This window comes from Chlorocebus sabaeus, chromosome 24 (assembly GCF_047675955.1).
Source record: "Chlorocebus sabaeus isolate Y175 chromosome 24, mChlSab1.0.hap1, whole genome shotgun sequence".
NCBI lineage: Eukaryota > Metazoa > Chordata > Mammalia > Primates > Cercopithecidae > Chlorocebus > Chlorocebus sabaeus.
In genome coordinates, this window is record NC_132927.1 from 8902943 (window position 1) to 8924616 (window position 21674).

Consider the following 21674-nt stretch of genomic DNA (forward strand, 5'->3'; position numbering starts at 1 on the left):
ACAAACAATTATTTCCAGGTTGTTGATATATTGCCTATTACATCTCGGAAAACTAGTGAGGCCTGGAGTAGGGTAATCCTTTAATGAAAGAGTGAACTGCCCAACCCACACCAGTGTGCCATTAGGTTTGGATCCATTCCCCTGTTAACACACAAATGATAACATAGGACGGTTTATCTTTTAAAAAAATAATCTCTTTGTCTTTTGAAGTACATTTATCCATTTGTTATTCCAACTACTGATTTTAAAATTCTTCAGAATGTTTTCTGTTTCCCTGGGTAGAACTTAGTCCAGCATATTATCTAAAAACTTGGACAAGCCTTTGACTTCCTGATAGTGTAACAGAATCCTCTAAATACACCCAGAAATCTACACTGATGTTTCTAATGTTATAGATTATCTCGTTGGTTAGAATTTTTAATGGATTATCTTGGTGCTTTATGCTTTTTATTTAAATAATAGGTGTTGGTGGACAGATGGTCCATGAGAAAGCAGGGCCAGTTATTAATAAGTTTGTAGGCTTGATTTTATTTTTCTTAGACATGTTCACATGTATGTGGGTATATATAAAAATTGAGGAAATTACTGCTAGAAAGAACTCCATATTCCTTTTTATTTATTAATGGCAAAGGCAGGCTGCTTTTCTCATGAGGAAGTCGCTCATGAATTTTCATTCAAAATAGTAAATTAGTGTCCACACTTTAATATGTTTAGAGTGGAAAGGGATTCTACATGCAACTGTGCATATCAGATTCCATGTCTGGAAAGCTACATTTTATTCTTTGATGATATTATGATTGGAGACATAACAGGCACCACTGTTATATCTCCCTTCTGTGCTTAGATGACACATGGAGTAGAGGATGATGGGAAATTCTGATCTATTATTAGTATTTTACTTCAGTAAAATACTTAAACTATATTTTTGCAAGATTTTGTTACACTCTTTTACATGTCTTTTTTGAAAGCCAGAGGCAAACTTTCCTAGGCAAATAATGTGAACAGCGAACACTTAGTGAATATTTGGGGAAGGAATCAATATGCTAAAGAAGCTAGGAAAATTGGATCATTTAATAGAACTCCCAATATAGACAGGTGGTATTTCAGGAACCAGTCTGGTGTTTTTAGATGTCTTAGTGTGAATTAACATTAAGCATACAAAAGATATATTCTTAAGTGCCCCAAAACACACACACACACACACACACACACACACACACACACACGATTACTCAGCCTTAGGTAGAAAACCTGTGAGGACTTTTAGTGTTACATATTTTTTTCAAACAATAATTGCTCTATTTTGATGATTTCTTAATTTGGTTGTCTGTTTTCATCAAAATTCCTTAGTGAGCCCAGTTGAAACCTCATATATTCACACACACCTCCCATTGATTTCACTTGGGTGAAACTTTATCATTTAAGCAAAGTTTAAGTTGAAATGTTGAGTTAATGATGCTCACTTTAAATACCAAAGGCTGAATGCATTTATGTATTCAAACACTTAGCTAGTCAAATATAACTCCCATCAGGGTTTAGAGGAAGGATTATTTCTTAAACTATGCTGGCCTCACAAGTAATATATTACCATCAAATCTGCAGAAAAATGATGCTAAATAAGGTTGTTAGTATTTGATTTATTTATAAAAGCCCTAGAATCTTTTTTAACCTTAAAAAGGCAAAGTAAAATGGTGGGCAAGATGCTGTGAAATACTTAGAGCCCATAGTACTTAAACCCAAACTTAAAACTAAACACTAAAGAAACATTTTGCACATCTATTTCTCTATAGCCTTGTCTGTTTAGATCCTTAAACTATAAAACAGATACATTTATACTTCTATGTTTGTCTAAGAAAAACTGACTTCAAGTTAGAAGACTTTTTCTCCCCATAACATGATTAAGCTACCTATATCAGAATGTCCAACTCTTTTACTGTGAACCCATTTAAGATCGAGTATATGGCAATTTAAATAAAAAGTATCGAAGAGAATACATTTTGGTTAAATGTTTGCTTTATAACACTTTCATAGAGTATATATGAATCTGCTTTATAACACTTTCATGGAAATTGTAACATATTCATAGAGTATTAAAATGGTATGCTAACAGACCTTTTAACATCTAGGAGGTTACAAATGAGATTGACTGCCTTGACATAAACCCAAGCATAATTACAAAGAAATTTTTATGAGGAAAGTCCATCCAAAAGAACTCATAGTTCTTATATTTGTATTCCTATAAGATTATAAGCTACTTGCCACAGTTTTAATCACCTCTCTCCCTTCAAAACAGAGAGATGAGAGCAGTTGTCGCTAGAAATTCAAGAGAAGATCCTGGTTCTGAATTCAGCTGATAAAATCAGCGTATTCTCCAAGGGAATATAGACCTGTTAACTAGTTCTGCCCTACCCTTGATAAATTCACTTGTTCATGATCTTTTCTGTTTTCCTGTAGAGTAGCTGGAACTTTTCCTGGAGCACATTGTCTTATAAAATCACTCAAAAAACATGCCTTTGCAGGTAACATAAACGTAAGAAAGTGAACTCTTTCCTTACTTAAGAAGTTTCCTGTAATAATGGGGACATTAAATTGTGGTAATTTCAGAATCTTTAGAAAGGACCTGCAAAGAAATTCAGTAATTTATTTCTGATTTGCCACTGTTTTTTTGAGACAGAGTCTTGCTCTGTCGCCCAGGCTGGAGTACAGTGGCATGATCTCAGCTCACTGTAACCTCTGCTGCCTGGGTTCAAGCAATTCGCCTGCCTCAGCCTCCCAAGTAGCTGGGTCTACAAGCATGTGCCACCATGCCTGGCTAATTTTTGTATTTTTAGTAGAGGTGGGGTTTCGCCATGTGGGCCAGGCTAGTCTCAAACTCCTGACCTCAGGTGATCTATCTGCCTGGGCCTCCCAATGTGCTGGGATTACAGGTGTGAGCCACTGCACCTGGCTTTGATTTGCCATTGTTATATGTTTGATTTCAGTAAATGTGGAAAAATTTCAGGTCTTTTCCAACTTGTGGATTAACACATGGCCAAGAATCTGAAATCAGGCACAAATGCTTTTAAGAAAAAGGTTTTTGTCTTCTGTTTTGAGACTTTGTGAGAATTTGTTGTTTAGGACATTGGTGTTCATTGTGTACCAATGAAACAAAATGTGGTACCAAGGCATTTGTATCTAACAAATCAAATATCAAATCTAAATATTCTCTGCTAGGATGAAAACAAACTAGAGTGGATAAAAGGTGAGTATCTGTATTTGGTTCATTTGCTACTTGCAGGTCTCCAGTGTAGACTGTTTGAGAAAAAGTCTTAAGTGACTTTTGTTCCAAGGCCCATGATAAGGAGAATAATAGAAGGAAACAGTTCAATAGATATAAATGCATGCTAAAAAGCCAGTGAAAAAATTTCCATGCTTCAGAGCATTTTATTATTTTATGTATTTTTAATTTATTTGAAAACTATTCATTAATAATTCTCATGTTCATAAACCTCCTTTGTTTATCTTTCACTATAGAAAAGAGGAGGAGGTGAAAGGAAGGGGAAGGCAATTAACATTGATTTAACATCTACTACATATAATCATTTTAAGTAAGTGAATTTACCATTTTAATATAGTAAAAACACAATCTCACGTAAAGAATGAGTAAAGCAGCCTGTTCATGGCACTGGTTGTATTGGTATTGGCCTTTGGCGATGAGATGCTATTATGTCTGCTGACATATGCTGCTTTTCTGAAGTCATTCTTGCCCCACTGAAGGTTTTTGGTTTCTTTATCTAGATTCATTTATCATCAATCACCAGGGACTATGCTGGACACTGAGGATGCAAAGATAATACATTCATCTCTTCCCTTTGAATTTCTTAGTCATAATCAAAATTTCTTTTTCTGTGGTACACATGAATGAAAAAGAAACAAGCTTCTTTCTTTTCTCTTGCTGACTGATCATTTTTATGATCACTCACACTTTCCTAGAAAAGCAAGAGGAAAACTTGCTTTAAGATCAGAGTTTAGGCTCTGAGACACATTATAGCCTCTCTAATAAATTAACATTCTCTTTAGGAAATACTCTCTTGGGATCAATGCTCTGTTTTTCAGATTTTCTAATTGTCTCCATTATTTTCTCCAAGAAGACATCTGAGCATATAGGGATTTACATGATCTTGTAATTCTGGGGTACAGTGGAGTCCCCTGGCTTAACACAGTGCTTAGGTACAGGCTGGCTGGGCTTATTGAAATGGGTTTTTTCAAGGATATTATGACGCTTCCTCCCACAGAGGGCTGTAGCTGGTCTAGCTTATGTTGTTACTTCTTGACTTGGTCGGGGCTTGGTGGTATTTCTTGCTGACTAAGTCTCAACGTAGCCCTCACTGACCCTGCCAACTCTCTGTGGTCTGGATTCAGAGACCCACCTGGCTCTCCTTTTGTTGGAGAGAGGCCGTCGTTGTGCCTTTGTTGTCATGGCAATGCCTCTTTCAAGTTCACCAGCTGAACTCTCAAGAACCTTGGAGTCTCTTCTTAGGAGAATGAGAGAACAACAGAGCAAAGAGAATTCTAACCAAAGATCTCTCTCTGTCTACAGCATCCCCACTCCAGGTTATTGTGGGGACAATGTATGAGGCAATTTCCTCCCAGAGTTCTGACCAGGAAATGGAGTTGACATCCTTGTGCTTTGGGCTTTTTTCCCAGCCTGTTTCACATGCCTCCTTTCTAGGTCTTAGGCCGAGACAGAGAAGAACACACATCTGAGCACCTGTTCCTCCTGCCTTATTCTTTTTTATTCTCCAAATCCTCTGACATGGAAAGGGTGAGCTTTCTCTTCCTTTCCCCTTTGCTTTAATAATCCCTTGAATGATATACTCTTCTAATTTTGTGGGTGGCATTCCACCTTTTCTGTCTTTATGGTTAAAATATAGGAGGGTGCAAGGAGAGAGAAATAGTGACCATAATTCAGGAAGTATTTCCATATGGTTATACCTATCACATAAGGAAATGTTTATTAGTTATTCCTTATTAGTCACAGAGTCAATAAAGAAAATCATATGATTTATTTTTTGTTTGGCCCTTTTATAGTGGTTGGGTTTTGTTTTGTTTTAGTGTTTTGAAATGGGATACTAGTTCAGATTTCACATATATGCTGGAGGTCCTTGCTACTCAGTGTGCTCCATGGGCCCAGCACGGTGGCTCATGCCTATAATCACAGCACGTTGGGAGGCCGTGGCGGGTGGATCACAAGGTCAGGAGATCGAGACCATCCTGGCTAACACGGTGAAACGCCATCTCTAGTAAAAATACAAAAAATTAGCTGGATGTGGTGGCGGGCGCCTGTAGTCCCAGCTACTCAGGAGGCTGAGGCAGGAGAATGGCGTGAACCTGGGAGGCAGAGCTTGCAGTGAGCCGAGATCAAGTCACTGCACTCCAGCCTGGGCAACAAGCAAGACTCCATCTCAAAAAGAAAAAAAAAAAAAGTGTGATCCATGGACCATCAGTGTTGCCAACACTTGTTAGAAATGAAGAATCTCAAGCCCCACCCTAGAACAGTTACTGAATCAATATCTTCTTTTTAACAAGATGATCAGTTGCACTGTATGCACATTTTAGTTTCAGAAACACTGCTCTAGGCCACCATAGCCTTACTAAAGGTTTTAAGTATATCAACTATACCCATCATTGGCATTCAGTAAACATTGATTAATAAACTCCACATGTTAGCCAGTGTTGATCCTTGCCCTTGGGTACTTATAGTTCTAATCAGGGATCTTTATAATTATGATAAAGTAACTAAAATAAAATAGACAATCCTAGATCTATTCCCCCTCACCCCCATCACCAGGCACACCTTAAATTTTTTGACAGATCTATTAAGATTAAATTACAAGTTATTAAAAGTGGATTTATATTTTCATGGAAAGCAGTCATTTAATGTACAGAGACAGGAACAGGTAGTAATAAAATACTCAACTGAAAAATTCAGATTCGTACCTGAGGCTGCTGCCTCATTAGTACTGATAGGGTTTTGCTCAGTTACAATTTGACAAGACTGTAGGATTTCTTTTAGTGGGATGATTTTGGGGGTAAAGGACAAAGTCATAGTTTTTCATTCTGTACTTTCATTTTCAGATCACAGTGTTTTAGAAGAATCTGGGCTTTACTTATTCACCAGGCTTTCAATAGAGAATCACATTAATCCTTTTAAGCTCCTTATTCTAATGATTTATTTTGTTGAAAACCATAGTGATCCTCCTTTGAATTTTAATGATTGCTGGCTATTCAAAGATTCATTGTTTTGACTTCCTGTCCTTACCTTTGTTTCCTACATGTCTGTGGGGAACACCTGTCTAATACTGGATCTGCCACTGGTTCTCACTGGCTTACCAGAGTCACTCAAGCCTATCTCTGAGTGTTAAACTGAAATGCTGACTACTCATCCATAACAATAAATGTAGGATATGTGTTTGCAGAGATAGGCAGATAGACAGCAGAGGGACAGATAAATGATTGAGAGATTTCCCAGTGAAAATAGTATTTTGGATCTGATAGTATATATCAATATATTTGGATCTGATAGTGATCATTATAGAGAAATTAGTTAAATTGTTATTCTTAATCATAAATCTGTTAGATGTAATACCCATAGAAAATCTAGTAGAGGGGAAAGGGGTTCAAATTTTGAGGGTGCTGTTCTTACCCAAAATTTGGGACCATGTAACCTTCTACAAGTCACTGACTCTCTATTTCTCAGTCTATTAAATGGCAGTGCTCTTTTTTAAGGATGCGGTGGTGATCATTTTGTTCAAGTGCTGCAAATCCTCAGAAAGGGTTAGAAAATGGAAATAGCCATAACATGTCTCAGGTATGAGCACTGGAATTGCATACTATGTTTTCACAATCTTAAGAGGTGGCTGTGTCGCAGGTTTGAGTTTCTATTTTGCCCACTGTGTAACAACATAGAAATTTTCTCTTCTCTTTTTGTAGATATCACTAGGAACATCATGGGTTTTCAAGAATATATTATTCTAATATGAGATTTTAACAACTACACTGTATTTATGCGTACTACATTTTGTGCCTTATCTTCAGGCTTCTGGACTTTGATTCAGAATATCAGGAGCTCTGGGATTGGCTGATTGACATGGAGTCCCTTGTGATGGACAGCCACGACCTGATGATGTCAGAGGAGCAGCAGCAGCATCTTTACAAGGTTAGAGCTACCCTTCCTGCCTTTACCTTGCTGTGGAAGATCTGATTAGCCTGACAAGTCTCTCTGTCTCTCAGGATATCTTTTCGTTCATTGTATGTATCATGGTGTCTATTAGAATTCCCTTCCCTGTCCCCAAACTCATTTCCATCCCTTGTGTGCTGACAGGCTGCACCGACATCATAATTGCAAGAAAGTTCCCTTTATCACATTCTATTTGCTGTAATTCTATAGAAGGACAAAGATTTATCTTCAAGATGAATAGCAATAAATGAAACTGCATTCATAAATAGACTGAAACAAAATGAAGGATAAATGGACTAGTAACATTTAACAAAACGTGGTACGATTGGAGCACTCAGGTGGATTCTATCTACCCCTCAGATCTTCCCAGGGAAAAAAGAAATTTGCCTTTGGTTTGGCTTGCTGCTGCCAAATTACAGTGTTCATCCAATTTAATGTTTATTAGTGATACATAGAGCAGACGTTGTCGTATTACGTCAATATATTTCCATGTGATTTAAGAAAACTGGCTTGAAACTCATGTATTGATTGCACGCAATCCATCTAATAACTATCTATATTGTTTTCCATGTCTGCTAATCCACCCTTAACCTACTGTATTTTACCAATTCTACTTAAATAGTCTTAGCAGTTAAAAAGCAATCATGTGATTTTGCCTTAAAAAAATGGTTGCAGGATTCACAGTGTCTGAAAAAGCTGTCAGGGGGAGGGAAGAGGGACTTTCCACTGAAATATCAGACTGCAGTAAATCTTCCTCATTTAGGCAATTTTTATTGGAGTAATTCTGACAGTTGTCATCCTTGAATTGCTTTGAGCATATGGCATGTTTCAAAGAGCAGATTGTGAATCATAAAAAATAAAATTAATAACTAACCACAGAATCAGCAACAGTATAATGACAAGAAACAACTACCCTCTAGTTTTTAAAATTTCTTATAGAATAAGAAGTACATTCAAGGTCAAATAAAAGTTGCCTTCTTTCTTCTTCAATGTTATCATTTTAAATTACCGTTCTTTAATAAATTATTTTAACTTTTAGCTCCCCTAAAGAGAGATATTTGTACTTTTCAAGAGTCTGGTTGACTTTAATTAGTGTCCCCTAGGAATCATCTCAGTTAAGAGAAGATATAAGCTCCCCAGGGACCCAGCAAATGGGGACATTTTATTCTCTAAAGAATTCAGTCCAACATTAATTGAGTTTGTTGACTGTTAGCTGTTTCCTGTATGGATAGCCGTCCACATTAACAACACAGCTATCTAATATATCTTCTGGCATAACATATTGTTACGGTAACAGTCTCAACCGAATTTAGCTAAAACTAGATGACTTCACATTTCACATCAGGATCAGGAATTGCACATGAAAACGTGTATAAATCTATATTAATTTAGTGATAGAAAAATATTTTATCCCTAAGACTTAAGTGTTAAAAATTGAGCCAAACGGGAAAAATATAAAAGGTTACCTAACCATAAGCCATTATCTCGGACTTTATCGCACTCATGGTGCCAAATAACATTTCTTTTCTTCTTGATGCATTTTGTATTTTGCACATAAGACACTATTTTTTCAGAAACAGTGCTATTCTTTGTCAGAATCACATTCATATAATTTACATCACAATTAATAGGAAATCATTGAACAAAAATGCAGTCTTCTTTTTCTTGCGGTTTCCTTATAAGTGCTTTGCCTGAAAATTCCCATTCTGGCATATCGAAGACCATTATTCCACCCACTCAGAACTTCTGGGTTATAGTATTTTTCCAAACATTTTCTGTACTGTGATTTTTCATTTGTGACTCACGTCCTGTCACCATTCTTCTGCTTTTAGGTGCTTAACATAGCTCTGCTCATTAGACCAGCACTAACTTTGCATTTGGCTTATAAGCAAAATTAAAGATTGAGTTAGAAACCAGTAGAAAATGCTGCAAGTCTGTAGGGTCTTTCTTTATGTGCGCTCCCAAATTATTCCGGAGGCTTGGAAGCCTCCAGAGCAATCCTGAGGATATTGACTGAGGAGTCGTGTAGAACTTCAGGTGGCTCCTAAGTTAGAAAAACTGATGAGAAGAATTAATTTCATGTCTTCCCAGGAATCCTCAGGGATTTCCAGGTTAGGTCAATATTTTCAATACCCTATTCCTCTATTCTAATCTGTTTTTCCAGGAATCAACTGAACTGATGCCTTGAGAAAGGGGTATTTATGGTCTGTTGATCATAGAGATACCTGAAGGAATAAAGCTCTTCAATTGGTGCCCAGGCCTTGCTAGGTTTTAAATACAGTTTGAGACTACCTTATTTATCTCTAATCTTTTTATTTGTTGACCCCAAAAGATACCAGTGCTTTATCAAGATTTTTTATTAAGGGCACCATTGACATTTAGGGCAAAACATTTTTTTTTTTTTCCAGTTTGTGGGCCTGTCTTTAACACTACAGAACATTTACTCTTCATGTTCCCCAGTCATTGTGACAACTCAAGACCTCCCAACCCATTTTACAGCATTTCCCAGTCAATCTCACATATCTATACCATTTTCGTTTTTTAAAATACTTATATAACACCAAGGAAAATACCTTAAACTTGTACTGTATAAATTATTGAACAAACACCTTATATAGCTGATATTGAACCAACAGTTGTGAGTTTAAAAATCAAGGATGAAAATGAAGCTCATCATCCCTGGTATTAATGAAAAGGATGAAGTGAAACTTTTAAGGGAGATCTTCAGCCGACTGATGGCAAAAATCCTAGGAAACTACAGAGCAGGACTGAATCTTTATTCCTTCTATTAGAGCATTTAAAACCTTTGTTCTTCTCTCCGTCGGTGGCTCTCTGTGTTTCATCACTCAACTCCTTTCCTGGAGTATTTATGCCCAAACCCTGACTCATGCACTTACAGAGTCCTAGGTTGATCCCCAAGGTATGCATTTAGAAATGTCAGGTTAGATAAAATCTAGTAAGATGGTAGTCAGTGAGAGTGAAGCTTATTTAGCTTTTTCAACATTATGCATTACCTTCCTGACTTTACCTATATGTTTTTATATCCTGGTCTCCACTAGAAAATCAGCTAGCTTTACCTCCTAAATATGAAACTACAGATTGTATGAATACAGAAACCCTAGATTATCCACCCAGCAGATATCCTGAGTGGAGCATCTATTGTGATATTTAGGCTATCCAAAGCCAGCAAAACACACAAGGAATTTATAAAGACAAATAATTGGATTTAATGGGCAAAGACTACATTAGTACAACTTGACATAATTCAGGAACGTTAATACTGCAATGGGCTATAAAGTGGACTTTCTATTTAAACTATTTCTTGTTATTTTTATATTGTTAGAAATTTAAGACCATTTTTTGAGTTAATTTTAAACTGCAGTCTCAAGCAACCTAATTCCTATTAAAAACTAACCATTCCCTTAAATACTTCTTTGTTTTGAGACAGTGAGTTATACTGCCAATGACTTCCCTTCCCCCTTATCTGTCTTGCTTTACCTCTGAATAGGAGCCTTCTATATCTATTTTCTAACAAACATTGGCAATATCGTCAGCCTAGAAAACACCAATGTAGTCTTTTCTCATTTTTTCTTCCTCAACCTGAGAATTACCTCGAAGAAAAATTTGCACCCACTCTCTCGCTTTCTTTCTCTTCATTCCTCCTATCTTCCTAAGTAGGACAATTTAATTTGTCAAAAGTAACCACTATGATTTTGAAAGTTCAGCTCCTATTTGGACTAGAGTTACGACGCCAGAATTCATAATCACAGGGAGCTGTCACTCTGCTGGTCTGCATGTGCATTAACTATTAATGGAGAAATATTTAAAACCCACTTGTGAAGGAAAAGCTCCATTTTTTCATTTCTACAGATCAAAGGTGGCATTATTCTTAGGCTTGGGGAAGCTCACAACACCTCCTCCCCCATCCTCTAAGTGTTACAGACTGAGTGACCTAGAAGCATTTCAACGATTGGAGAGTTATAGCTCAGACTGCTGCTGTTGCTGCTGCACTGTCCTCCCCAGCAGCTACAGCTGACTTTGTAGTATGGTGAGGGTGTACCCTATCAGGGACTCCTTACCTTTGCACAAAGGACTGCCAGTTTGCTGCTACCTACAGAGCACAGATGACAGACCTCCTAGTGATCCTATGTTAGTGTGGAGTTCCAGACTCCAAGGGTTCATTTGAAGGGCCAAATTCAGAAGTTGCAGCCCGGTGATTATTGTTATAATTGAACACGAGTTTTCAGATAGTATGAAGCTCACTGAAACACCCCACTTATAGATTTGTTCCTTGAATGATAGCTTACCTTCTCCTCACCAATAAAATATTAGATTACAGTCATGGGCCGCATAACAAGATTTTTGGCCTATGATGGACTACATATGCAGTGGTTGTCCCATAAGGTTATAATACTATATTCTTACTGTACTTTTTCTATGTTTAGGTACACAAATACTTACCATTGTGTTACAGTTGCCTACAGTATTCAGTATAGTGACATGCTGTCCAGGTTTGTAGCCTAGGAACAATAGGTTCTACCATATAGCCAAGATGTGTAGTAGTCTCTACCATCTACTCTATCATCTAGGTTTATCTAAGTACACTCTAGGATGTTCATACAGTGGCAAAATCATGAAACACTGATTGGAAAGAGAGCAGAAAGTGAGGTGGGGAGAAAAGGAGAGATTATAGCAGGGATATACATTTCTCAGAACATATCCCCATTGTCAAGCAACATGATTTGTACATGATTTATAAAGGGTTAAAAATAACTCTCCCAGCTTAAAATACTACTAAATAAGTATCCAATTCAACTAAGACCCTTGTACTTTCAGATAATTTATACTAAAGATTTTGTACTTAATTTTGAAGGTTAGTTACTCATATGGCTCCATTCATAGAAGTCCAAACATGTCCTCTGTTTAAAAGGAAAAGGGCCATTCATTTATATAATACCATGGCTACTAAACAGATCAATTACATTTTTACCCTGCTATGAATTTAAGGTTATTTCTAAGAATCAACACAAAAATAATACAAATATTTTAAAAATATAAATACAAATCACACTGGAGAAAATATACATAGACTAGAAGTTGCATCTGTAAGAAGAGTTAATATGCCTGTATATAAACTGTAAAGCCCTATAAAGTTACTAAAACGTGATCCCAGTGTTATATTTTGAGTTTCCTGGTCGTGAAAGCAAAGAGGAAAATGTGTCCAACTGCAAAATGTGTACTCTCTATAAGAAAAAGAGATATAATTTCCTTTGAAGAAATTTTGTTTTGATACTTAGATGTGAAAACATTTTCTTTTAGGATTTTTTTTTTAAATATAAGGGCTTAGAATGGTATGGTAAATAAATTTCTAACCATAATAATTATTAAATATAAATATATATGGAATAGAAATAGAAATTCTGAGAAATAGGAAATATAGAGTACAAGAAGAAAAATGGAACATAGTTGACTTGCTATTTTATAACTATTGATATCAAAATGATGTTGTCATAGATATGGACTGATCACAGAAAACAGATTAATCACACTATTCCTGTATTTTATAAATTCACACATTTCAGCCTTCTGGAATAGCTCTCTTTTATTTTGTTCTGGACCAAATTGATCTAACTAATTTCAGATGTGATTTGATATTCTTATGACTAAACTTGAGCTCCTGAAAGTGTAATGTTAGGTTGGTTCATGGTCCAGGTCGCAGTAGCTAGACTTGAAATAGAAGAAAATTCATTAACTTTAAAAAAAAAATTCACATGGTGGTGTATAGAATAGAAGGACTGTGTCAAAAAATTAAATTCTGTTAATTAGGCCTTATATTGGAATTTCAGTGTTGAGTGTTACATCTCTACCCTGATGTTCAAAATGAAACAAATTACAGTTATTGAAGCAGCCAAGGTAAAAACGTACTAGATATATCAGGCACAAAAACTTAATGATAATTTTTTACCTCTTTTCCTGGTAGATTAATTGTATAGTTTAATTGTATGTTAGATTAAAACTCCATTAAGATAAGAAGAATATGCTTAAATTCATTATAATATTTCAAATAACATTATCTAGTCATTTAAAAAGTGATCAGAATGGAAAGACATAGATTGTCTCTACTGCTTATCTAGAAATGAATTTGTTGTTTTATTTTTATTAAAGTTTGAAAACTCCTTAGATTAACTGTCATATTAATTTGAGCTTTAATGAATCGGTGTTTGCTATGAATACTTGAATATGTTTTTTTCCTTTTTTTTTTTCTTGTTTTGAGAGAGGGCAAAACTTATCCTGAAAATGTTTAGGGGAAGAAAAAGTAGATGAATGTGGTTTCTCAACAACGTTTGAAACACTGTTCATGCTGGAGCCTGTAATTCCTATTTGAATCACTTCTTTAAAAAGAAAAAAAAAAAAAAAAGATGGTAAGAGAATAGGATGCCAAGAAATAGTTGGCTCTGTGTGTGGAGGGGCAAGGAAGGGAAGCCCCGCCAGCAGTTTTTGTCTCTAGCGGGTGAGCTACTGTCCGGAAGGTGCGTTGGCTCTCTGGGCTGGCCTCTGAGGCATTGTGCTGCTCTTTCTCTCCCTGGCCTGGCTGGCTCTGGCCTAGAGTGGATCAAACAAGCCGTGGGGAAAGTTCCCCTCATTTGCATCACTTCTAGACAGCCCTGTCGTACTCTTTGCTGACAGGAAATCACTGTCTTTGTCACCTTTTCTCAGGGCCCTCCTTTTGGCAGAGATGGGCCATGTGACCACGCTTAATCACAACAACAGGGCTGGCTCAGGACTCAATGACATGTTTTCCTCAGCACTTCAATAAATGGGGTAGAGGAGTCAGTAGGAAATGAGTACATTAATTTTAGAGTGAAAAGATAATTAACACTTGAAGGACTAATGCTACAACCTATGGAATTATTATTCAAATTAAAGTTAATTTATCAAAAACTTGTGAAAACTATCTGCCCTAATGCAACTGTTTAAAAAAATAAAACTTGAATAGTAAGAGTTGGGCATGTTGGAGGCAGAGTGGGAAGAAGGCGGGGAGAGGGGGGCTTGGATGGAGAGTGGAGAGTGAGGGGAGAGAAAGGGAGAGAGGGAAATCATAGCAGCCATTAGCTATGTTTGAAAAAGCAACTTAAATGGGCTAAAACTTCAACATTTGGGACTGAAGGCTGGAGCACGTAAAACGCTTACTTAGATGATATGAATAGGACACTGGCAAACAAAAGCAGCAGTGTGCTCCTAGAAAACTGTGCTTAAAGGAGTTTCCTTGGCAACAGAAATGCAGTTCCAAAAGTAGACAGAACTTTCCTCAGAAAACATACTATTAATAACAACCTTCCGGAACAACTTGGAACAATTTGACGACTTGGCAATAATAATGCCAAGTGTTCTGCAAATTAATCTAACACATAACAGTTATGTTTCTCTTGCCTGTAATTCTGCTGGACCCTACCTAGGACTCATTGCTTTTAGCAGCACAAATGTGAAAAATATTTCTAAATGCTGTCATGGAAAAAGAAAACCAAAAGAAATGCTAGTGGCCAACAGTGGCCAATGATTGTATTCAGCCTTTTGGAATCTGCTAAGAACTCTGAGTTCAATGAGATAAGTTTATTCCAACAAATGCTCCTATATTTACTATCTCATTTCAATAAAGAGGCTTCCACAAACAAAACTTGGTAAAGGGTTAACAATCTGAGACTTGCTGTGATGTGAAGCACATCTGAAGCCGTTGGTTATATAAAGGTAATGCTCACTAAATATGTGCCGAGTGTTATTTTTAAAAGTATCATCATTTCTTGTTAGCCTAGAGAATAAACTAATCTTGGATGTACTTGGCCAATGGGAATCATTTGAATTCTCCTGAAGGCTATCCCTTTGCCAGCCAAGAGAGGTAGAGTATTCCCCTCCTCTGACCTTTCTTGAATCCTTGGATCTAAAGGTTAAAAGTAATCAATATCTCATTGTGCTGCTTGGTTTCAGGGTAATAAGTAATAACCATCATGCTAAAATCCAAATGATTACAGATAGCACTTAAATTAGTTGACCTGTTTGGGAGATTTTATGACTTCCAATCAGGATAATAATTAGAGTTTGCTAATAAAATTTTGGATTAAGTTGCAAAAAATTTCAGCCTTTAATTTTTTGAAAAGTGACTTTTACTTAATTAGATGGGAATGTATAGTATTCACTCTTTTGTTAACCTGATAGCTTTTGCTTTAGCCCCAGATATTTGTAGATTTCTTTCTAGTTTCTAGAAAAGAAATTAGAGGAACATTTAAATTTCTAATAAGAAAGAGTTTTTGGATCACTGCCATCTTTGGCTCCTGAACTACTCAATACTATGTATATGTTTCAGGTCAGTGACTTCATAGCAGTGGCCCTCACCTGCTTTTTAGCATGCCCTGTTCTTAAATTACTTATCTTTAGTGGTTATATTCATATTGGGGCTAATCTGGTTTTAGGCTGGCAAAAAATTATATGATGTGTGATTAAACTTTACAGACAGCTATGGTATGCATGGGGTTATTTATTTTGTTTTAAAAAAGAGTATCAAAGTTTAGAGATGAAAACCAAGTATTATCATTGACACAGGGGTATTAATATAAAAAAGATAAATGATATGCTTAGTGTTCCATGTAATTACATCAGGAAGGCATTGGTTATCATAATTATAACCACAAGGAAGTGTATAAGATACATATGCTATTTAGTCTAAATAATTTGTCTTTATCATCATTCTAGTTTGTATAGTTTATTATAACTTCTTGAATGTATTCCTAAAGCAGGAATGTGGAGCTAAAAGGTACCTAGGTAACGTTTCAGTTATTTCAAAAGAAGTCCTGATACCTGTTCAGAATAGATGGTAAGTCCCAAGGGAAAAGCTTTCCCATAGTGCTTTCACACATAAACTCATTAACTTCCTTTATGTCCTTATCTCATAACATTGTCTAACTTTGGAAGGAAGTAGATTTGTGCTTGTCCAAGGGATATGAATTTGGAGTATTAGGAAATTCTCCAACCCAACTAGCTCCATTACCAACTGACCATACTGCCTGTAATCCCATTCTCAAGATTCATTTCTTTGGGATAAAGAAGAATGCACTCTACTGAATGCAGATATTCTGTGGGGAAGGGGCAGGATAATGATATTGAATTAAATATCAATTTTAATATCTAGATAAAATAGAAAGGCATTGGTAAGGTAAGAGAGTGAGTAGAGAGAAGAAATCTAGAAAAGGGAACAAAAACGATGTTATTTTCTTCAACATTTGATAAAAAGAGAAGTGTGTTTATGTGTATGTATGTGTGAACCTGTTTGTGTGGTATTGAGATGGGCATAGGATAGAGGGAGAAAGAAACTTGTCAAATAGTAAGATTTTACTAATAAATTTGATTGTGTCAGTGCCCCATTCACATTGTCTTATTTAATGCTCGCAGGGATCTTGATTATTTTCATTAATTCATAGACCCTGAGCCAAAAACATAAAGAAGTTAGGAGGCTAGCCTAAAAGGCACAGAACTAGTCCCTTAGTCAGGTTAGGCTAGGGTATGCCAAGATAACAAATATGCCCCAAATCTCAGAGACTTAAAACTGCAAAGATTTATTTCTGATGCCTACTACATGTCCACCACAGGTTGGCTATTGGCACTGCTTGGCATTGTCCTCACTCTAAGACTTAGGCTAATGGAGCAGCCACTCTCTTAAATATTCCCTTCCTATGGTAGAGAGAAAAGGGAGCTCTGGCAGGTCTCACTCTGGCCATTAAGCCTTCTACCTGAAAGAAACACATCAGTTCCACTCAAAATTTTTGGCCAGAACTAATTGCATGGCCACAACCAACTTCAAAGTAGATGGGAGAAATGCAGCCCTACTATGTGCCTGAAATGCGGAAAGCTAGAAATATTTGTTGAGCAGTACTAATAACTACCACAAGAACTAAGTAAGTTGGGGTTTGAACCCAGTCTGGGTGGCTGCAATGCTCATGGTCTTTTGCTTGCCTGCTCATTGTTGCCCCAACATCTTCTCTACAACAGGTAGATTCTTGCAAGAACATTATTTCCTCCCTCTATATAAGCTTTTTGTGCTAAGATAGAAGAAAGAAATGTTAGATGGTATATCTGCAAAGAAAAGGTGATAGACTTGGGTTGGCTCTTTAGCTAATCATCAGGCTGTTCTGTGAAAGCCCCCAAACTTTCTGAAGCACCTCAATACCCTGGGGAAGTATTGCCATGCTGAGCCTCACTGGGGCCTCCTGCATTTTGCTAGATTCAGGAAAGCTAAGGATGAAAATATTTATGCTTTTTGGAAAATGCACTAAAGGCAGCATTGCGCTCAGAGGATTCAACCTCCTGGATCCTGTTATGCCAAAGGAAGTTACTGAAGGAGGGTCCCCATGGAGAGATGCTCTATAGGAATATCATTTTCAGAAAAACCATTTTCTAGTCCTGTTGAAGAAGCAATTTCAGTTCTCAGAAACAAGAGCCTTCCTAACCATATTCTTAATAATGTGGGCATTTGTGAAACTCATACATTGTTAAACTAGGCACTTCTGTGACACTCTATCCCTAATGAGGCACACTGGGGTAAGCAAAGAAGGAAGGAGTGGTCTTCCTGCTGAAGCTTGATTCATTTACATAAGACACAAAACACACAGACACACAGACACACACATGCAAGCTAGGAAAGAAACAACGAGGCTAACGCTCTTATGGCCTTTGGGTTTATTTCAATTTCACTTCTAAAGTTTCTCAAACCACAGAGCTCTAGCCTTTCTCCAGAAGGATAGCTATACCCTACTGAAACTCATCTAAACTTACTATTTCAGCTGCTTTCCTAAGTAGTTGATTCCATATGCTTATAGACATTTACATAAAGAAAATGTGTGAATTTTAATACTCCCCTTGTCATCTCATTTTAGCCTTAAAAGCTGGGAAGTTTGTGGAGGAAGTACACATACATAAAATGTGTTTATTCACATACATTTACATGCGTATACATATATACACGTATACAAAGTATTAACTTATTTAATTAAAAAAAAATCTTTCACCAAGATTGAATTTGAATGAAGCCAGATTCCTTGAATCAGATATGCTATAGTCCCAAGACATTTAAATAATGCACATATAAATAACTGTACAAAATTCCTTCATATATGCCAAGTTTCAGTCTGGAGCACATTTCCATGTTATAAATCTTGGCATATTGGATTTTACAACCTTCATTATAACAGTATTATCCCTTTTAGTACTCAAAAGTGCCTCCCTGAGAAAGTCCTTCTTGGGGATTATTTAGCTGTGAATACTTGTTTATTAATTAAATGCATATTTTAAAATGATGATCATAAATATGGACTTTATAGACCACATTTAAGAATGATTGATTATATTTTTTGTTAGACTTCACACTACAGGTGGAGGGTTCTTATCTATTTATTGATTGTTTATTAATATATCTCCAGTGCCAAGCACAGTGCCTGGCACATCATAGAAACTCAATAAATATATGTTGAAACACATATTTTCAACAAGGCTTATTCGATAGTTAATTAAACTCTATTAATCAGAATTATGCTATCAATTTATTAATTTTTCAACAAAACTATTTTTATGCTGTGATAATTGAATGTAAAACTTTATGTTCTTTTATGTTATATATAAAACAAAAGTTTCTCTCCTTGCAAAACCAAAGTGCAGTAAAGACAGTTCCTAATACCAAGAGTACTCAGGCTTGGCCAGGTTGATATTAGGGAGAAAGAGAAAGTGGTAGGGAAAGAAAAAGGCTGAGAGGAAAGGAAGGACAAAGACACCCATATCTGAGACATAAATGGTACAAAAATCTACAACTAATCACCATAACTCTATGGCTAGTCTCCAGCCTCTCAAACCATAGTATTCTCTGGTGTATTCTTGAATATTTAGATACATACGGGTATGATTATTTATACATGTGAAGGTAACATGTTCTGTGCAGATGTGAAATCTAAAAATCAGGTAATGGATGTAGGTGAATATGAACAGTAATTAGAAATGGTAGGTATAGAAGCACAATTGGTACTTGTACCATAGTTGGCAGAAGAGTTTATTGACACATTCATTGCAGAAAATTAGATATGACTTCAGATGAGCGTGTGCTTCTGAAAATATAGTCAGAAGGGGGTGAGGAAGACAAGAAGGGACTTGGACTTGGGCTGGCTCTTTAGTCCAAGTTTATGATGAGAGGGAGAGACACGTGCACATGAGAGAGAAAGAGAGAGAAAGAGAGAGAGAAAGAGAGAGAGAGTGAGCAAGAGACAGAACGAGAGAGTAAAATAGTGACTTATCTTCCCAAAGCTGTAGCTAGCTAATTCAGAATATGGAAATTTAAAAATTAAATGTCACTACTCTAATACCAGAAGAGGGCTGAAACACTTTTGAAATTTTCTCCCACATTTTCATTTTAAAAAAGTTTTACGCTATTCATAATTTTAAGAAATAATCATATATGGCCGTTTGTAATTTTTTTACTTAGTGATTAATTGTGAGCTTTAATGATTTTAAACAATTAAGAAAATGTTACAAAATGCATCATTTCAAATTAACATCTGACAAAGATGTGTAGTCACTTCACTTCTTGGTGCTCTTTGTGTCCACCTTGACATCCTTTTGGGTTTACTGTTTTTCCACTGAACTTTGTCCTTCCTCCTTAGCTTTCCTCAGCTGACATGCTGCAATTTGAAAATATGCATGATAAACATTCCTGTCTGTATGATTTTTCTCTCCTCTTCCTCACTCTCATCTGCCTGGTGGTGCTAAAGACCCATTCTGTGAAGTAATGTCTTATAAACCAGGAGCCAAAATCCTCATGTTAACTTAAGTATAAATGAGTCTCTAGGGTTGAGCTAATTGAAATCTTTTCTGTAACATGGAAATATCGCAAAAGAATTCAAATTTGGCTGGCATCTTATAATCCAAGTTTTGATGATAGTTTCACTAGGCTCCATCCGTCCAAGTTTGGGTTAGAAAAAGAAATAAAGTATGGAAACACTGTCAGAAGCCTTTTCTGTTTACAAAAAGATCCAGGGATACCATGAGTAATGCCAGAAATCTCATGTGACAGCCAGCTCTTGTGGGAGTTTTGAGCTCACCAAGTTCAGGAAATAGTTCCAGAAAGCTGATTGGAGCATTGGAGCACAATGATTTTTTTTTTAATCCGAAGTGAATAATTGTGTTCCCTGTCTGCTGTTGTCTACACTGCTGCTCAGAACATCTCCCCAGCACTAGGTAATATTTGGCACTCAGTAAATACTTTCTGATTTGAATCACCTGCTTAATGATTTTTCTCCTGAATATTCCAAAGTTGATCTCTAAGAGATTTTGTACAGTTATTTAGTTCCATGTAAAGTGGGAATTTCAGTGGTGTTCCAGGACTGCAAGTACCTTGAAAGGACCTTCATTTCATTCCTTCTCTTTCAAGGATTGTTTTTATCCATTCCATATAGAAGAGCATTTGTCCTCCACTGAAGATCTTTCCAGAGGGAATTCCACAGCCTGCCATTCAAACGTTTGACTCTCCTTTTCCTGAAAGTCTTCATATATCTAGTGTAAATCCTCTCTGTTCGTGGAATTCATTGTCAGATCAGCCAAAATCTATGCTCTGTAATGAGCTCTTCTGTTTTCTGTATAGTCACATTTCTCAAGCTTTTGCAGTTTCAAGTTAGAAAATTTTTTGGTGCTCAAAGCTGGTTGGTGAAAAAAAAATTTTTAAGTCATTTATTTCAGTTTTGTCTACACTCCATCTAACTGAAACCACTTCCATCCTCTTTTGTAGCAGAAAATATGCTAATATTGAAAGACTGCTGGTAAATCCATATATTTGAGAGGCTTTAGTAAGCTCCATGGATTTCTCCATCAGGTTTTTCAACTGTCTCTTATTAACAGTTAATGAAATAGTTCATGGATGGTTTGGAAGAGGAATGTAGCCTGTCAGAGATGGTATGACTTACAGTATATGCCTTTAAAAATTTTAAAAAGAAAAGGAACGTGACATAAAAAACGGACCAAAAAAAAAAAAAAACCTCTTCCATTTAGGGACAGAGCTACTTCTTCTCCCAGTGGATGCGTAATATATTATTTATGTAAGAGTGAGCATTGTGTTTTTGGCTCACATTCCATTTGGAGCATACACAATATGACAGTTTCCCTGGCTTATTGTTGTATATGTGGCTATCTATTTTTAATACATTGCTTTTGTCTCTTTTTCATGCTTGCTTACATCTGTTGTTATGAAAACTGACATAAAGTTTTTAAACATAAAAGAAGTGATGGAGAAAAAGATGTTAAGAGACAAACAACATTTCAAGGGAACATGAGGTGGAGAAACAGGAGCAGAGTCACCACTGAGGGAAACCGAAAGCAGCCTCTGCAAGATAAATGGGAGGGAGGGTCAGCACAAGGGTGTGCAATCACAGAG

The 21674-nt window shown here is 36.4% G+C and overlaps 1 protein-coding gene across 3 annotated transcripts in view; it reads left to right on the forward strand.

Moving 5' to 3' along the window:
- AKAP6 (A-kinase anchoring protein 6) overlaps window positions 1-21674 on the forward strand; it is a 636231-nt gene that overhangs the window by 478730 nt on the left and 135827 nt on the right. For all 3 annotated transcript variants that reach the window (XM_073010910.1, XM_073010912.1, XM_073010911.1), the window contains one exon: window positions 7078-7198. In XM_073010910.1, the coding sequence (XP_072867011.1) occupies window positions 7078-7198 (121 nt within the window). The remainder of the gene's footprint in view (window positions 1-7077; window positions 7199-21674) is intronic.